Here is a 16,029-nt window from a genome sequence, read left to right as displayed (position 1 = left end):
GGTTGAAGTTTTTGACAAAAAGTAGCCATGAGACCTTGTTTAGCTAAGATATGGCACCACATGGAAGTTAAGGACATTACAAAATTGTAATATTTTGCAAAAATATTGTTTATTTTGTAATAAACAATTATTTACTATTATTAATTCATATAACAGAGTTGAAATGTTGAGCTTGTCAATCTTAATCTGAAAATACAAAAACTGAAATATAGGTAAGAGAAGAAACTGACACTTGCCTTTCTTTGCCATCTTTCCTTCAAAAGACTTCTGTGATGTAATTCCCTCAATGCAGATCACACATGAACTGATCCATTATTTTAATAGGAGGGTAAATGGTATGACGTGACGGGGTTGAAACAAACTGAGGGAAGTGTGTCAATATTGCAATTTCATAGATAATTCAAGTATTTTTTCAGAATTTCTTTTGATCAGTTAAAGTTGACAAGCATATGATTATATTAGCAGCAACATTTTGGGATAATTGGCCATTTTGATTTGTTTAATATTAAATGAATATGTAATAATGCTTAGGGAGGATATGCAAATATGTCTGTCTAATACTAAGACAACCATTTGACAACCAACATTGTGATGCAAAACAACCTGTTCCATTAATTAATTGCTTTAAAATACATTTTGTAGTTTCCTTTCATTTAAAATTATTGAAGTAAGCTTGGGGGACTCAAAGGGCACCTGATTGTTTGTCTGAACACCTTGTTTCTCTTGTGCATTAAGAACACTTGTGTTCAGGAATGGCATGAATTAACAATAAATAGGTTATATACAGTATAAAATACCACGTACTGTCCGCCCTCCCATGCCACCCTGGCATGACCTCTTGCCCCCCCTTTGCCAACCCATATAAAATGTTCTAGAACCGCCACTGCATCCATTTGATTCTTCCGGGTAGGTGCTTACGAAAGCATGTACCCGGAACTAAATGGGCCAATCCGTGGAGCCGTTACGTTACATCCGTGGAGCCGTTACGTTACGTCCGCGGAGCCGTTACGTTAAGCCCCCGCTGATTGGTCCAAATTGACCAATCCACACACACTCAGTGCATGCAGCTCTGCTGATCTCTCCTCCCTGGCTGAAGGCTGATAACAGACAGTTGGGATCGCGGCGAAATTCTCTCTGCAGACCCATTCTCACAGCGTTTATCAACCTATAAACCTTTTTCTTACTCAATATCAAGCCACACTTATTGTTTTTATTTCGGCTGTGACTTTGTGTGTGTTCAGGTTGAGTTTGGCTGTGTTTGGCTGTGTATCGCTAAAGAAGGAAATCACACCTCCACGGAGCTCAGCACGATTCGTACCGACCAATCAGAGCACACTGGGCTCACAGGGAGGGGGGGGAGCTGAAGCGAGCCGTTTAGTGGAGAAAGTGAATACTGCTGAATACACATACTTACAGAGATGCTGTATGCGAAACCAATGTGAGTTTGGAAAATTGCACAGTATTTTTCTATTTTAGTATACCTCAACAATGGAATTATAATCATTGGAAATGGCCATGACATGGGACCTTTAAGACTTGAACATGGACATTTTTGTTTCGTAACATTGAATAAAAAAAATCACGATTCCCGATTTTTTGAAAATCACGTGATCGGCTCCAATCCCCGATCACGTGATCGGATCGGGACATCTCTAGTTTCAAGTCAGTTTCAGTTTTATTAGCGGGTTTTTCACAAGACATGACACACAACAGGAGTCCTTCTGAGATGTGCCACGGCAGCGCAGTTACTTGCGGACGGCTGGCTAGTGTTTACATTCATAATATCTGCTAAAAACGACAGATGCTACTACAGTACACAGGGCTCGACATTAAGGACTGCCCGATGGCCCGGCACCATCTAGTATTTAGCTCGGGCAATGAAGCCTCACCTGCTGGTTGCCCGATCGGGCAATCTATTATGCCAGTATCATGCAGCTCGCGGATCCAGTAATGAGTGACCCGACAGTAAAACTAAACATATCGATAACTAGTTACGGTAGTTTGAGAGGTAATTAAAATAGCTACGTGTGATATTCTAACCTGAAGTGTGTGTTTTGTCCGCTCACCGCTGCATGTGATCATGCAGAGCTGCGTGTCGACTCGTCAGCAGCAGCTGATCTCTCTCTCCCGTCAGATTAGACTTCACTTGCGTTTATGTCCATATCGATCAGATCCAGCTAGTTCTAGCTAATGATATGACTACCTGCTTATTAAAAGAAACCTAAACAATAAGTGTCGCTATGCAACTGGGTGAGGCTAGGCCTGTCACGATAATTAATTTTGTTGGACGATAAATTTTTCTGGAAATTATTGCGATAAACGATAATATTGTCGGCACCGTTTTAAGACATAATGATAATATATAATAATAATTCAAGTACATCCTTTCAAACATAACTTTTTATTGAACATTCAACATTGCAAATGAAATGTGAAATAATATTAAAATATATAAATTATATATAATAAATAAAACAAATTAATTAAATTATAATAGATTAATTAAATCACACAACCAAAACAATAAATTAAATAGTCAGGCTGGAAAACAGAGCTCTCTCTCTCTCATATATAAATAAATAAATATGAGCACACATTATCTCACAAGCAAAGAAAACCTCCTTAAAACAACAGTCAAGTGTACAGTCCACTGTCAAAGACCCAGATGCCTCAACAGGCCATATCCAAATCTGTTTTTCTAAGTTTTCGAGCAAGGAACACCAACATGTTTGCATTGTCGGGCGGGGCCTCTCCATCTCCAGCTGCCGTGTTTGCTCCCAGCTGGAAAAACGGAATGGGGTGGTTGTGTTTTAGGTGGTTTAAAATGCGTGGTATTGCCTGCTTTTGTCGCTACCTTTTTTAAACCAATGCGACACACCGCCCGGCTCATTCAAGTCCGTAGGTTCGCCTCGTTGATTTGGTTTGAATCCAAAATACTGCCACACCGGAGAATCGAGAGTTAGGTTTTGTAACCAATTCCATTTCACTTTAAATTCCCCGCGAGTAAGTCACACGTTGTCTCCCGCTTGTCGCTATATTATGAATGTGGCTGCTACGCTGCTGCACGTGCACGCGGAGTGTCCTGACCTGGCTGTGTGTCAGCCCCGCCCCTCACAGCGCGCCTGGCAGCCACAGCGCTCCAGGCTAAAATGCTGGTCACATCTTTATGTAAACGGCAATTTATCGAGCTCAGAAAAGTTATCGAGTCCATTTTTATTTATCGTACGATAAGTCAATTTATCGATTATCGCGACAGGCCTAGGTGAGGCCACAAAGTATAGCGCAGCATTTGTTTACATGCCCACCGGAACCCCGAGGCATTACCAACAGATCAACGCACAATCAACCCATACAGGACATCTCTTTCTCCACATTAAGTGTTAGACATTAGAATAGACTATTCTTGTCTGTCACATACTCTTCTTGTCTGTCACATACTCTTCTTTTCTGTCACATAAGTGGCGCAACTGAAGCGGTATTGCGCTAAAGGGAAATTATTTTGACCGAAGAGATTTAGATTTGCCGGCTAACGGGAACTCTGACGTTGCCATTTTGTGTGCTTCGCGGATGCGCTCGGCTCCTCTTGACTGCTGCTCGGTTAGCTTCCGGATGAGGAGGCATTCGTTCGACCAACTTACAGTAGATAACATTACAAACATGTTTAACAGGCGCCATAATAGTGTAAATAATGTTTGTTTTGGCAGTTACAACTGAATGTAATGTTTTCTACTTTTTTACATCTGGGAAGGCATTTGCCTTCATCAGATGGAAAGTGTCTTGACCAACAACTTAAGTATTTCTTATAGCTATGCAGGGCATGCAAGCGAGCAAACACAAACAAGAACAAACAAACAAGTGAAATGAAGAATGAAATTGTACAATATAATATTGTAGTGGTTCATCTTATAATTCAGTCGAGAGACCTGCAAAAATCTAAATGTTCTAAGGGGAGGCCCCCCAAACTCCTCGTGCCATTTCGTCCGCGTGCATTTTTCAGGCCAATGTCTATTGGGCTCAGGGCCATCTGTAAATAATCGATTAATATTTTCCAGGGCTGTCCGATTTTCGAATTTGATCATGGTCAGTTTCTGGCATCCCTAATAGAAACCAAGTCGAATTTGTCAAATGTATTGAACTGGTGATCACAGTTTGACAGCTATACAGTAGGCCTACAGCAGGGGTCGGCAACCCTTTTGATATGAAGTGCCATTTAAAAAAAAAAAATTGTTATCAGCGTGCCAACTATAGAGAATTATCAACGGGGGGTGGGGTTGAGGAGCTTGACGCTCATCAACTATCAGCAGGAGGGCGGGGGAGCCTCGCTGCGGGGAAGCAGTGTTGCAACTTACACGATGCCGAATTTAACAAACAAATTTAAATAATTGGTTTTAAACGGCATAATAATAAGGACAATCGTCCGTTCTGTGATTCTCCAGAGCACACATGCTATGATATTAGGCTCATGCAGAGTGAGATGAGATTGCTGTCCCTTTTTAAGAGAGAGAGATAAAGAGAGAGGTGTGTGGCTTGTGCATGTGTTTTTGTGGATGGTAGAGCGACAATACGCGAGCGTGTGTATGTTTCTGGAAGTGAAACGGGAAAGCAGAAAAACAGAAGTCTGTGATGTATTTTGCGAAACAGAAGAACCGCTAAATAAATGCAACGGCCTCCCAAGAAGAGCTCGCCTCTCTCCAGTCATTTAAGCTAAAGTGGGTTATTGAACCTGAACCTTGTTGCTTCTGCCCTCCTCGACTACGGTCTGGGAGCCGACAGGAAAGTTCAACACACAGATGGCCAGTCCTCCCCTTTGTAGCATATTATTTCGATGAGAGATGAGCAGATCGCCACTGGGCTTTCAACTAAATACACAGCCACGCAAAAACTGCGGCATTTGTACAGCTCCTTATGAGTACTGCCATTTGTGAAGTGCTTTCCTCCGTGGTGAAACGATCAGCACTGCACCACGGAGGAAAGCGGCAGAAAGTCACCTGGAGTCAAGGAGAGTGGGGCTGCGTTGCGTGCATGGCTTCCTTCTGCAGGTAACGGGGAGATGCGCTCTGGCGGCGGTCTCGTTCAGGATCCGAAAATACAATTTAAATATTTTGCACACTTATTCCACTTATTCCTAGTGTGCCACTGGTTACGGTGCCGCCTGCCAATGGGGGTTGCCGACCGCTGGCCTACAGCTTTCATGCTTAAAACATCAAAAACCTATAACAGGGCCTATGCACAGAATGCAGCTATTCAATAGGCTACTCATTCTTGTTTAAAAATATGAGCATGTCTACATGCTCAGGGGAGCGGGTGCGGAGGCGATTCACAATCAGGCCAGCTGTAGAGAAGACCCTCTCAGCTGGAACGGAGGTTGCGGGTATAGCAAGGTATAGTATGTATATATAAGTTTAATTTGGCATAGTTTTCACTCTACACCGCACTCACTAACCTGTTCGAAATATTTCCACACATTACTCCTTTTTGACGCTATGTCTGTTGTGTAGGACTCTCCGTTAGAGTGTAAATAATTACCGGACTATGACTGATAAAATATGTTGAATACCGGAAAAAATAAATCTCTCCTGTCAAAATGTCTATGTACTTTTCCGCCACACACGGTTTCCAAGCAGCGCTTATTGTTGTTTAGGCTGGCCACTCATCTGTCGCGACTGTTGACAGGGGGCGCTCATGAACTGTTTGCGCCGGAAACCTCGCAACGGCTGCGGAGCGCATCTGGATATAAGATCAGGTTTGAGTCTGCGTAATCTGCGTGTAGGGAGGGGCAGCAGCCATATCATTAGCTCGAACTAGCTAGATCTGATGGATTTGGACATAAACGCGAGTGAAGTATAACCGGACGTGAGAGAGAGATAGAGATCAGCACCTGCAGCTCTGCCTGCTGTGAGGGACCGGTGAGCGGAGCAAAACACACCTTTAGACCTAACAAATTTAGCTATACATTGAATTATTCAATTTGATAATATGTAATCAACTTCGGCATCTCTCCCAACAAAAAAAATATTCATAAAAATATTCATAACTCATATTCGAATACCTGAATAATTTCTAATATTCGATTAATCGTTCCCATCCCTAGTACGTACCTCGGTTTTTAGGTCACGGTTCGGTACGTTTTCGGTACAGCAGAGCAAATTATCACCAAACATATATATATATATATTTTTATTATTATTATTAAACTGTGAATAAAGTATTCACTCAAATAAATACAAAATATAATAAAAGAAACATTAAGGTGCAGCATTTCGATGAACTGAAATTATCTGTACTTGAACTGTACTAGTACTCACCTAAGCCGCCAGCTTGACTTTAGGCTTGTCATTGTATTTTCATGTTTTTTTAAAGAAAAATGAAGTTGTCCACATTGCTTGCCGAAAGGGCAGATCTGCTGGCACTAACAATGTCTCCTGCTGTGGAGAACACCCTCTCACTAGGGACATAGGTAGGTAGCAGATACAGCCTGGTAGCGCTTTGCTAACATGGCAACATAAAGATATTTGGCAATTGTAATAGCTTTGGCTCGGTCTGAACTTTTTGCGAGCGTTGGAGGCAGCGTTTCCGCCAGGGTGGCATCTTTCCGCCATTTGACGCCCTGAACGCGAGCCGAGGGCGTCCAAAAATATTAATAATTCGAGAGAAGATCGAGAGTTTTTATCGTTTGAAATGACGAAAAAGGACAAGGACATCTGGTGGGATTCTTTTCAGAGTATTGAAGATCGTTTCCCCGAAATCAAAGGTGCCTGATACAGGACAACACAGAACATGCGCGATTTGGATGCGATGAGCGGGGGGATTTTAGTGGCGCGTGAGCTGCGAGCGCCAGAGCCTCGCAGCGGCGAAACTGAGGCTCCGTGGTAAACTGTGGTAACATGAAGAGCCGCTTGGGAGCCGAAACAGCCGGCGCTTTAAGAGAGCCAAGCCAAATGATCCGGCTCACTAACGTAAAAAGACAGTATCTATAAGGGACGGCTCAAGTCAAAATTCAAAACCTCCCCCCCCACTCTCGGGGTGGACGCCCTCTCAGCCCTGGTCTGGCGAAAACACTGGTTTAAGGCTTAAATGCTAGTGGGAGTTGGGTTTGCACTTCAGTCATTTTTCTTTTGGTACCGGTGATATTCACGTTGGGGAGATGCCTTTTCAAATGAATGTGCAAGTTTGATGTATTGCCAGCCGCGTAACCGATTTTAGTTGAACAATGCAGAGAAACAGCTTTGGTTCGGTCCACCTGTCTTTGTCCGTCATCCTTGTACGTAACTGCGAAACCAAAATGTTCCCAAACTGGAGACTTCAATGATGCTGGAGGATTTTCGAGCTCAACTTTATCTGCGTTCGCCATTTCGACAGTTCCTCAAGTTACTGACTACATTTGAACGTTTCCCTGTGACCAGCTCTCATATTATGCTTCTCGTCCAATGAAATGACTTGCTCGCTCTATGACGCGTTGAACCCAATGTGAGCAAATTACTCTGAATGCTGCGACGCAGCACCTGAGACACACGTGTACCAAACCGAAGGGCCCATACCGAATATTTTCGATACGTATACCGTTACATCCTTAGTTTCTGCATACTCTCTGTCTGTGGTTATGTTGGCAGTGTATGTTTAAATATCGCAAGTGATATCGTCATCACAATATTTAAAAGCCTATCGCATATCGCAAGTTTTCTTTATATCGTGAAGCCCTACTCCCTGCTATTCAATACAGGGATATTAACAAAGCCTACACTTTTTTTTTAGGAAATGTTTTCAGCAATGATATGGGCTGTTGTTGTTGAAATATTTATGAGCGACTAAAAGGCCTTAGGCCTATTACAGCCGTATCCTATTGATTGACTGATTGAAGCAATGTACCTTTTTATAGCCAATATTTTGTATGTTTTTTTATCTAGATAAATATCCAAATGACTTCCTCATGAGTCTACTGGAGAAGCAGTTACCCAATTGGGGAGGTTGAATCTGTAGCCAATGCATCATTCTGAGGGTTTGAATCAGCCCATTGGAGAGTTTTATAGCAGTTATGATGTGTTTTATTATTGCATTCCCATGCCTCGCTAGTTTGCACAAACAATGCAAATGCATCAAGAACTGCAGTTGTGTCATGGTACTACTACATAGTGAAGCTTTTTTATTTTCATTTGTGGATGAAAAATGTTAAACATGTTTGGCTGCTGGTTTTTCGTTCCATGTAAATATATTTACTTTGAAGTGCTCAATGTGAGATACAGTTTTCCTGTGTCTACGAGTCCTTGGTCTTTGTGGTTTGAAAGGAAACCAAAGTTAAACCAGAGCCCCCCCTCTAAGATTATTTCAACATTGCCACATAAAAACAAGCCCCTCCTTTCCAATACAGATGTAAACAGTATATGTCTGCCTATATCTCTTTACATTATAGTACAAAATCAAATTGCTTGGTGTGTGACGTAAATCATGTATCTTTATTCCGCAATACTAAAACCAAATACCTAGATTATGTTTTAGAGGATGAAGTTAGCAAAGAGAAGGACACAGATTTGAACCTAGTTGTGAGAAGTGTATGTTCTCATGATAAAACGACACAATCTGGCACATGTCACATTTACCTTGCCAAGCTGCCATCCGAAAGACTTTATGATGAAACGTGAGATAGTGATGTGTTGAAAAGACTCTGAGCCTCGTCAAGTTACTTTGGTTTGTAGCATAGCATAAATATGTGGCATTCCATTGGCAAATAATTAAATACAAACATCCAAAAGTCGATAGTATGCACTTTTAGAGAAACTTCCCCTAAATGTTAGGACTAAGGCTTTTTCGGTAGTTACAGCACACATTCGCTTACTTATCATAGTTTCGCTTTGCTCACATAATTGACAGCAGTATTGTTAGTGTTAGCTAGCTTCTTCCAAATAAATAACAACGGCATTGCAAAAAGATAAAGAAAGCCAGAGCTTACATGCATCATAATTGCAACAAAAAGCTCAATGAATCTTCCAGTTACAGTTGCTGTTAGTTGTTACTTTGCCAAACAGAACTGTGCTGCCCAATTGCAGCTTACAGCTAACGTTACTGGCTCTCCTATTGCTGATTTCAACATGGATTTGTTTTTCAAAATTCACCAATAACACAAGATAAAAGGGCTGCAAAGGGTCAATACTGAGTTTACTGTTCCTCTCGGATTTTACCATGGCAGCTCTTGGTTCAATTTGTCACTTGCTGAGCGATAGTTATCATAGAAATGCCGTCCAAAAAGATCTCACAGCAAAGATCTCTGTTTTTCCCAAACCCATTTGCTTTTGTCCCTATGCAAGTCTAGACTCGTGATCCATATTATTATGGTACCTGCAGGACTGTAGAAAAACAAATACCGTTACAATACAGAATAATGGCATCAACTTTGTATCAAAGCATTGGTTCTCTTGGACATCTCCGATTGGTTGTATAGAAATTAATGGTGGGACAGCAAAACATTCACATGAAGTACAGTAAACCAGAAGGGATCAATGTTTCAAGACGGTTCCAGTGGGTTGCCAATATCGCTACAGACCCCTGACACACTGAGGACAGTCCATCCTGTTTGAAAGTCATGCCGAGAACCTCTTCCCTCCCCTAAACAGAAATACAATTATATTATGGAATGCTTGAGTTAATTAGCAGGCTTTGCGGTTTCAGATGTTTGTTTGTTTTCCACCATTTAGGTATTTGCTAGACTTTTTGCTGCTAACTCCTTTTTCTTCTCTCTCTTTTGGCCTTTGATAATATGGCTGGCTGTAAATCATGTTTAGAGGAGCGGGTTTGTGTGTTGTTGTTGATGGGGTGAGGGATGAATGGAAAAGGACATGCCAAGAAGAAGATAAACACTGCAGGTCTTCCTGTGCAACAGAGCTGTCATTTGGCCTGGTGACATGTAGTAAACTGCGGATCATTAAGTGAGAGAACCTCAGTGTGAGATGAGGATGAGACCGTGCGTGCGCATGTATAATTGGGAGTGAGGAAGCAGGCAAGCATCTGTATGTTTCTGTGCAGCAGAGGGGGGAGGGGCAGGCAGCAGTGCAGTGCTCTACTCAGCTGTTGAGCAAGCTGATCTTTCTCTCTGTGTCTCCTCCCGTTTCGCTCTCTCCTGTGGGCTGGGCTTGCTCTGTCTGAGCACCGCTGGCAGTCGGGAACCTCCGCGAAGCAGAGCAGGCTGCTGCTTTGGCCACCATGGAAGAAAGGCAGACCGATGCATGCTGAGGGCCATCGGAATAAATGACTTCTCAAGGCAATACAAGAAATCTAACTGTCGTTTTCAAGGCTAATTAAAAAATACGATTTCTAGCATATTTCTGTAGAAAATACGAGTTATTTTACTTTGTATTCAATTCAGGTTGAGAAGATTGACTTTCAAGCTCTTCTTTTAAACAGAAGTCCATCATTTGTTGCTTATGGTGTGAAGACAGGTACAACATCATTCGCACAGAGGCATAATGGAGCAGACATTTGGGGTACAACCATAGTTGGTGGATGCTTGGATCATGGTTTTTTATAACCTGCACAAAATTGACCCCTTACGAGAATCAAACTGCCGTTGACCAGCGCAACTGCCAACTTTATTCATGAGAGTACAGTATATTTGTGGTTTGAGCAGATCTGATGAGTTTTGAAATTTGAGGGTGGCGTCATAGGTGCTCCGTCATAAAATGTAATTCACAACTCTGACTGCCGCTCTGAAACTTTTTGCCATGTGGTGTTAGCAACAGGTTATGAAGTTAGCACAACAAGCGTCTTCTCATGTAATTCACACTATGGTGAGCGCACATTAAACACAGCTAAAACAATAAAGGAGAGAGAGTTGTGTATAAGACTAGGACACTATGTTGGTGTTGCCACAATGGCATCAGCAAATGTGCTGTTCTTTGGGACGAGGAAAAATCTAACTGGAGGCAAATTCCTACCTGATGCTTTCAAGCAGCCTTTAAATGCAAAGGCAGAATAAGATAAACGATTTACATGGGTTATTTGCATTTACATAGAGGTGACATAGAGTTTGCAATGTTAACTATATGTTTACTTTTGACTGATGTGTACTGGACCATATGCCTTGTTACAAAGACTCTTCGCTCATGCAAAAGATTGATCTAATGTGATGTTATGCTACAATATGTGCAACATTTCTGACCTCCCTCTGTCCTGATTGTCTATTATAGATGGGTATGTCAGGAGCTCCATTTGGCCAGCAGTATGGTCAGTCTGGGGTGCAGCAGATGGGGGCAGTCGGGGTCAATGCCCAACAACTCCAGAACAAGACGGCGCTTTCCAACAACCTGCCACAATTCCCTGCTGACTTGAAGGGAGCTGGGAGTTTGCCAAACCTGGTAAGTGTCTCTTCAATGTTATTTTATTTTGTGATTTATTAAGGGTAAATCATAGAAACAGAATATGATTAGAACCAACATTGAACTGTTCTGTGGTCATTTGACTAGTTAAAAAGTAAATGTCTATTGTTTTTATTTGTCATGATGACAAGAAAAGTCAGCGGGCCATAAAGTGTGATCGCAGCTTGCCGGGGAGAGAGTGGAGCAAGCTCAGCTAGTTAGCTTGTTCTTATTCAGAGCGTTGGGGGAGGGGCTGTTATCGCCAGACCCAGCTAGCTACTAGCATGCTGTTGGGCTCATTTTCTGTAACCAGTGAATAGGAAGCAATTGCAAAGCTAGCTAGGTCACTAACGGTGTACGTTTAGCTTGTTTGCTCATTTTGCCATGATTTAACACTAATTGTTCTTATTTGTATGAACCTGTGCTTGACTCCATATTGAATGTTAGACTACTCTTTTTATATTTGCCTTTTATCTGCAGTGTTTTGCTGTATATTCCCACGCTGTTGGACAAATAAAGGATTTATAATTTCGGACTTAAAGTGGTTACGAAAAATAAAGCCTGACAACGTTGTCGCTATTCTTGCTATGGCAATGTGTTTGACTAAGCTGTGAAAAGTGTGTTACATGTATTTCATTGTTTCTGGCTCTTTATGATTAGTAACATTACTACACCACTGCTCGTTTAGTCCACTGCAAAAAGGCGTGTCTTGTGGCAATTCAGTTTAGTTAATACGGTAATTAGCCTGCTACGAGAATTACAATAGCAACATTACACATCAAATATAAAAGCTAAACCTGCTGAGGGGGATTCTAAGTGTTAATATATTGCTGCTATACCAAACACACTTACATTGGGCATGTCCTGTTTCAACTAAAAGTGTTAAAGAGCATCTTGCAGGTTTTTATTTTTTCTACATTTATGCTTAAACTTGCTTGAAAATTACAATTAAAAAAAGTGAATGCAGGATTTGATATGTTTTACGAGACATAAGGGCAGGAATTCAGAGGGAAAGGAGCAATTTTGAGTTCTGCTCTTAAAAACGGCTTTTTTTTTAAGGTCATACGTCAAACGCGTCATATTACATCACACAGGGGACACATCTCCGCTCTCTGACCGTGGGTATAGTGGAGTTGCGTTGAGTTGAGCGGTTGTGTTTTAAGGAGCTGTTATTTTTTGGTAGTTTTACATTGTATTTCACCATTTGTAATCATGGTGCAGTATTGTGTTTGTGCAGGTTGCACAAATACCAGCCTGTCAGGACATCGAGTCCACAGTAAAAAGGACCGGAGCTAGCGTTCGTTCCTGGGTGCGTTGTGCATCCACCTCCCTGCAGCACATACTCTCCACAGCTTTATCAGGAAACCGTATTACTTCTCTCTCCCCCCCCCCCCCCCCTTCGCTGCTCTCTCTCTCTCCCTTCCGGTACACGGCACCGTAAGACATAGTGTCGAGTTGCATTAGGTAACGCTGTGGTTGCTGTACTGCTCCAGCCGTCTCCTTTGTGTTTGTTTGTTTCCCCCTGTCTGTGTTGTTTGTGTGGGCGTGGTGGCTGTCACTCCTGGCTCCCGGCTCAACCTCCACTCACCTGCTGCAATCAGCTGTGCACCCTCCCCGACTACACACCTGCTTTCCATCAAGCCATTTACAACGGCATATCAACGGAGGCTCCACAACCTTTCTCCGCCAGATCGTCAAGTATCAGCCGTATCTCGCGTCTCCACTTCGGTACACAGCACCGTAGTGTGAAGTTGCATTAGGTAACGCGAGATACGGCTGATACTTGCGCATTAGTTTCTGTTATGGATCAGTATCAACAGTCCTGCCAGTAACGTTACTATATTATCAATGCTAAGTTAGTTGTAGCCTGATATATGCTAGCTAACTTTACAATGTTGTGATGTGACGTTAGCTAACATTCTGTAGCTAACGCCGTTCACTCACCAAGATAGCTGCCCAGTTGTCCACTGGTTCTCCTCACACCACAGCTCAATTCCTCTCCGATGGCCGTTATATTTTCTAATCCTTGGCTGCTCCTGGTCTCTTGAACGCCTAGCAGGCTCATAATTATAAGGTTGTGGTCCTTCATATGCATTCGAATATTCATGTTCAACCTCTTCTGTGTCGAAACTAGCATTGGGATCCATGTTTATTAATACGTTACACCGGCCACTCTCCCCCTTGTGTCCCCCGTGTTACGTCACACGCGGGAGGTCACGTGCCGAGGCTTTTTTATGCGGAAGTGAACATTTCTTTAAAAAACGACGCCAGATGTCACTGTAGTGTATATTTTTGTATATTTTTTTGAAAATCTAGTGTATTCATAATTTTCCTACTCATTTATTCACAGGTGTCTTTAACCTGGGAGTTGCTCTTTAAATATTTATTAGGAATGGATTTGCTGTTCTTTAGATTAGTGTTGCACGGTGTACCGATACTTGAAAGGTACCGCGATACCCTGCCGTTAAAAACGTTACGATTCCTCCGTTTAATTAGTATCGGTACTTTAAGAATGACGGGGGAAAGTACTCGGGTGAGAAAGCGCTGAGGGACTGCAGCCGTGCCTGCAGTCCCTCCCCTCTCAAGCACGCTCAAGTGCCTCCCCTCTCTCGTGCACGCGCTAGCTGCCAGAGCATGGTTGCGTTCGGATAATCCAAAAATCAGCTCCTAACGTCTAACCCTATCGTCTATTCCTTGACCTCTGAGTGAAACGTCATGGGGTTAAGGGATAGTGGATAGGAGAATTCAAAAGGACTTAGGAGAAGAGACCGCGGTGCTTTAGAGAATCCGACTGCACTTTCACTATCCGTGTTTTTGATGCGCCAGCGGACGTCATAAATGTGCGTCTGCTGCTGTGGAGAAACTATGGAAACTACAGTTTTCTATACAGCGGACTACGTGATGTATAATAAGAACGAGGGACTACTGTAAACTCATCTAGAGACTGCACCGTGCTCTGATGCTGTTGCTTTATGCTTGATGAACGTGGACAACAGAGAAACATATTCTTCATGACCAAAGTTGGAATTGAAATAAAAAAGGAAATTGAAATTTATGCTTGTCACCCTCTCCCTCTGGTCCACATTAATACAAATGATCCCCATACGTATGATTGTATGAAAAGATCTTAAAATCAATACAAATGTATTTATTATAAATGTTAGTCCTTAACATCTATCACCATTCAAACATCTTTTAAAAGTTGAACAAACCCCACACAGCTCAGTGAAATGTTGACTTTATTTGATAATTTCAGTAAAAACTAACGTTCATATTTCTCTTTTTGATTATAATACTGATGAACGTTCAAAAAAAGCACTTTGGCAAGTTACCACATACGTTTTAAAATGCTTAATAAGCACCATAACTTTCATGATATAATTTTTCGGTCATAATCGGTTGTTTCCGTGAACGGCCGACTGTTGTGTGACGGCAAATGCTGCGGCTGCAATGCATTGTGGGGCAGCATTTTCTCCTCCTTTCGGTAAGGGAGGTCCAGTGGTTCCTAAGCTAAAGGAAGTTTGAGACCTCCTTTCCTATCATCTAGAGCAGGGGTGCTCACACTTTTTTGGCTGGTGAGCTACTTTTGAAATGACCAGCTCAACGAGGTCTTCCAACCAAAAATAAAATCCCAAATTGCAAGGGTTGCTGAATAACACGTTTTATTTATACATGGGATAACTACAATAGGGCTGCAACAAACGACTAATTTGATAATCGATTAATGAAACGATTAATCGACTATTCGGACTATTACTGTAGGCTATGCCTTGCACAATTTCTCAAGCGCTCTTATTTAGCCATCAACTTTTAGATTTATCTTGAGGTTGTTTTAGGCATGTGGAAACTAACAATGAAGACAATAAAGATGAATACTTGATTCAAAAATACGTATATTATTAAATTAACTTAACAAATTGTGAACAAAATTAACATTGCTTTTTATTTAAATTAAATAAATAATATTTCACATCAAAAGAAACAACAATGTTTTAACAAATCGTATTAAATCATCTGATGACAGAACTGTAAACAGAATAGCTGAAACTTTAACGAAATAAATAACTCGGTTACCTCTAATCATTAACCCATGTTTGTATAATTAAGTTAACTGCGTGTGTTGCTGCTAGCATACATAACACCTGACGTGGATGGGGCTACAGAGCTGCTAGAAAGACAGTCGAACCCGGTGCATTCCTCCGTCTGAATGTGGTGCACTTTTGCTAAATGTTTAGACAAATTGCTCGTGTTACCGCCCTTACATGCTAAACATTCTTGGCAAGGAGTATTGTCCACCTCAAGACGGGTAACATTTAACCACACCTTGGAGCACTTCTCTCCGCCATCCCCGCCGTGTGTTGCTTTATGTAGCAGCTGTGTATGTGTAAACTGCCCCGCCCCCCTCGCACACGGGGGAGAGAGATCTCGTCTGGATTGGAAAGGTCGAAAATACACAGACCATAGACGCATTTGTTTGTCTTTTTGCATGTTAGAAACGAGTTGGCGACACTAAGACTGCGAGATAAGGTTTTTGCAGCAATAATACATGACCTTTCTCAACTCGCTACTCGGAGGGAAGTCGCTGTCATATGCCTTGTAAACACTCCGATAATGCCTCTCCACGTTACCTTTCTTTGGCAGAGCGACACTTGCTTTACAAATAAGGCAAATAACCTTTGAATGTGAC

General features: G+C 42.0%; 1 protein-coding gene across 3 annotated transcripts in view; it reads left to right on the top strand.

Moving 5' to 3' along the window:
- crebbpb (CREB binding lysine acetyltransferase b) overlaps positions 1–16,029 on the top strand; it is a 52,080-nt gene that overhangs the window by 10,647 nt on the left and 25,404 nt on the right. For all 3 annotated transcript variants that reach the window (XM_079645900.1, XM_079645899.1, XM_079645901.1), the window contains one exon: positions 11,175–11,342. In XM_079645900.1, coding sequence (XP_079502026.1) covers positions 11,175–11,342 — 168 coding nt within the window. The remainder of the gene's footprint in view (positions 1–11,174; positions 11,343–16,029) is intronic.

The sequence above is a fragment of the Notothenia rossii genome (assembly GCF_949606895.1).
Source record: "Notothenia rossii genome assembly, chromosome: 8".
NCBI classification, from domain to species: domain Eukaryota; kingdom Metazoa; phylum Chordata; class Actinopteri; order Perciformes; family Nototheniidae; genus Notothenia; species Notothenia rossii.
This window is presented reverse-complemented; position numbering and strand designations above follow the sequence as displayed.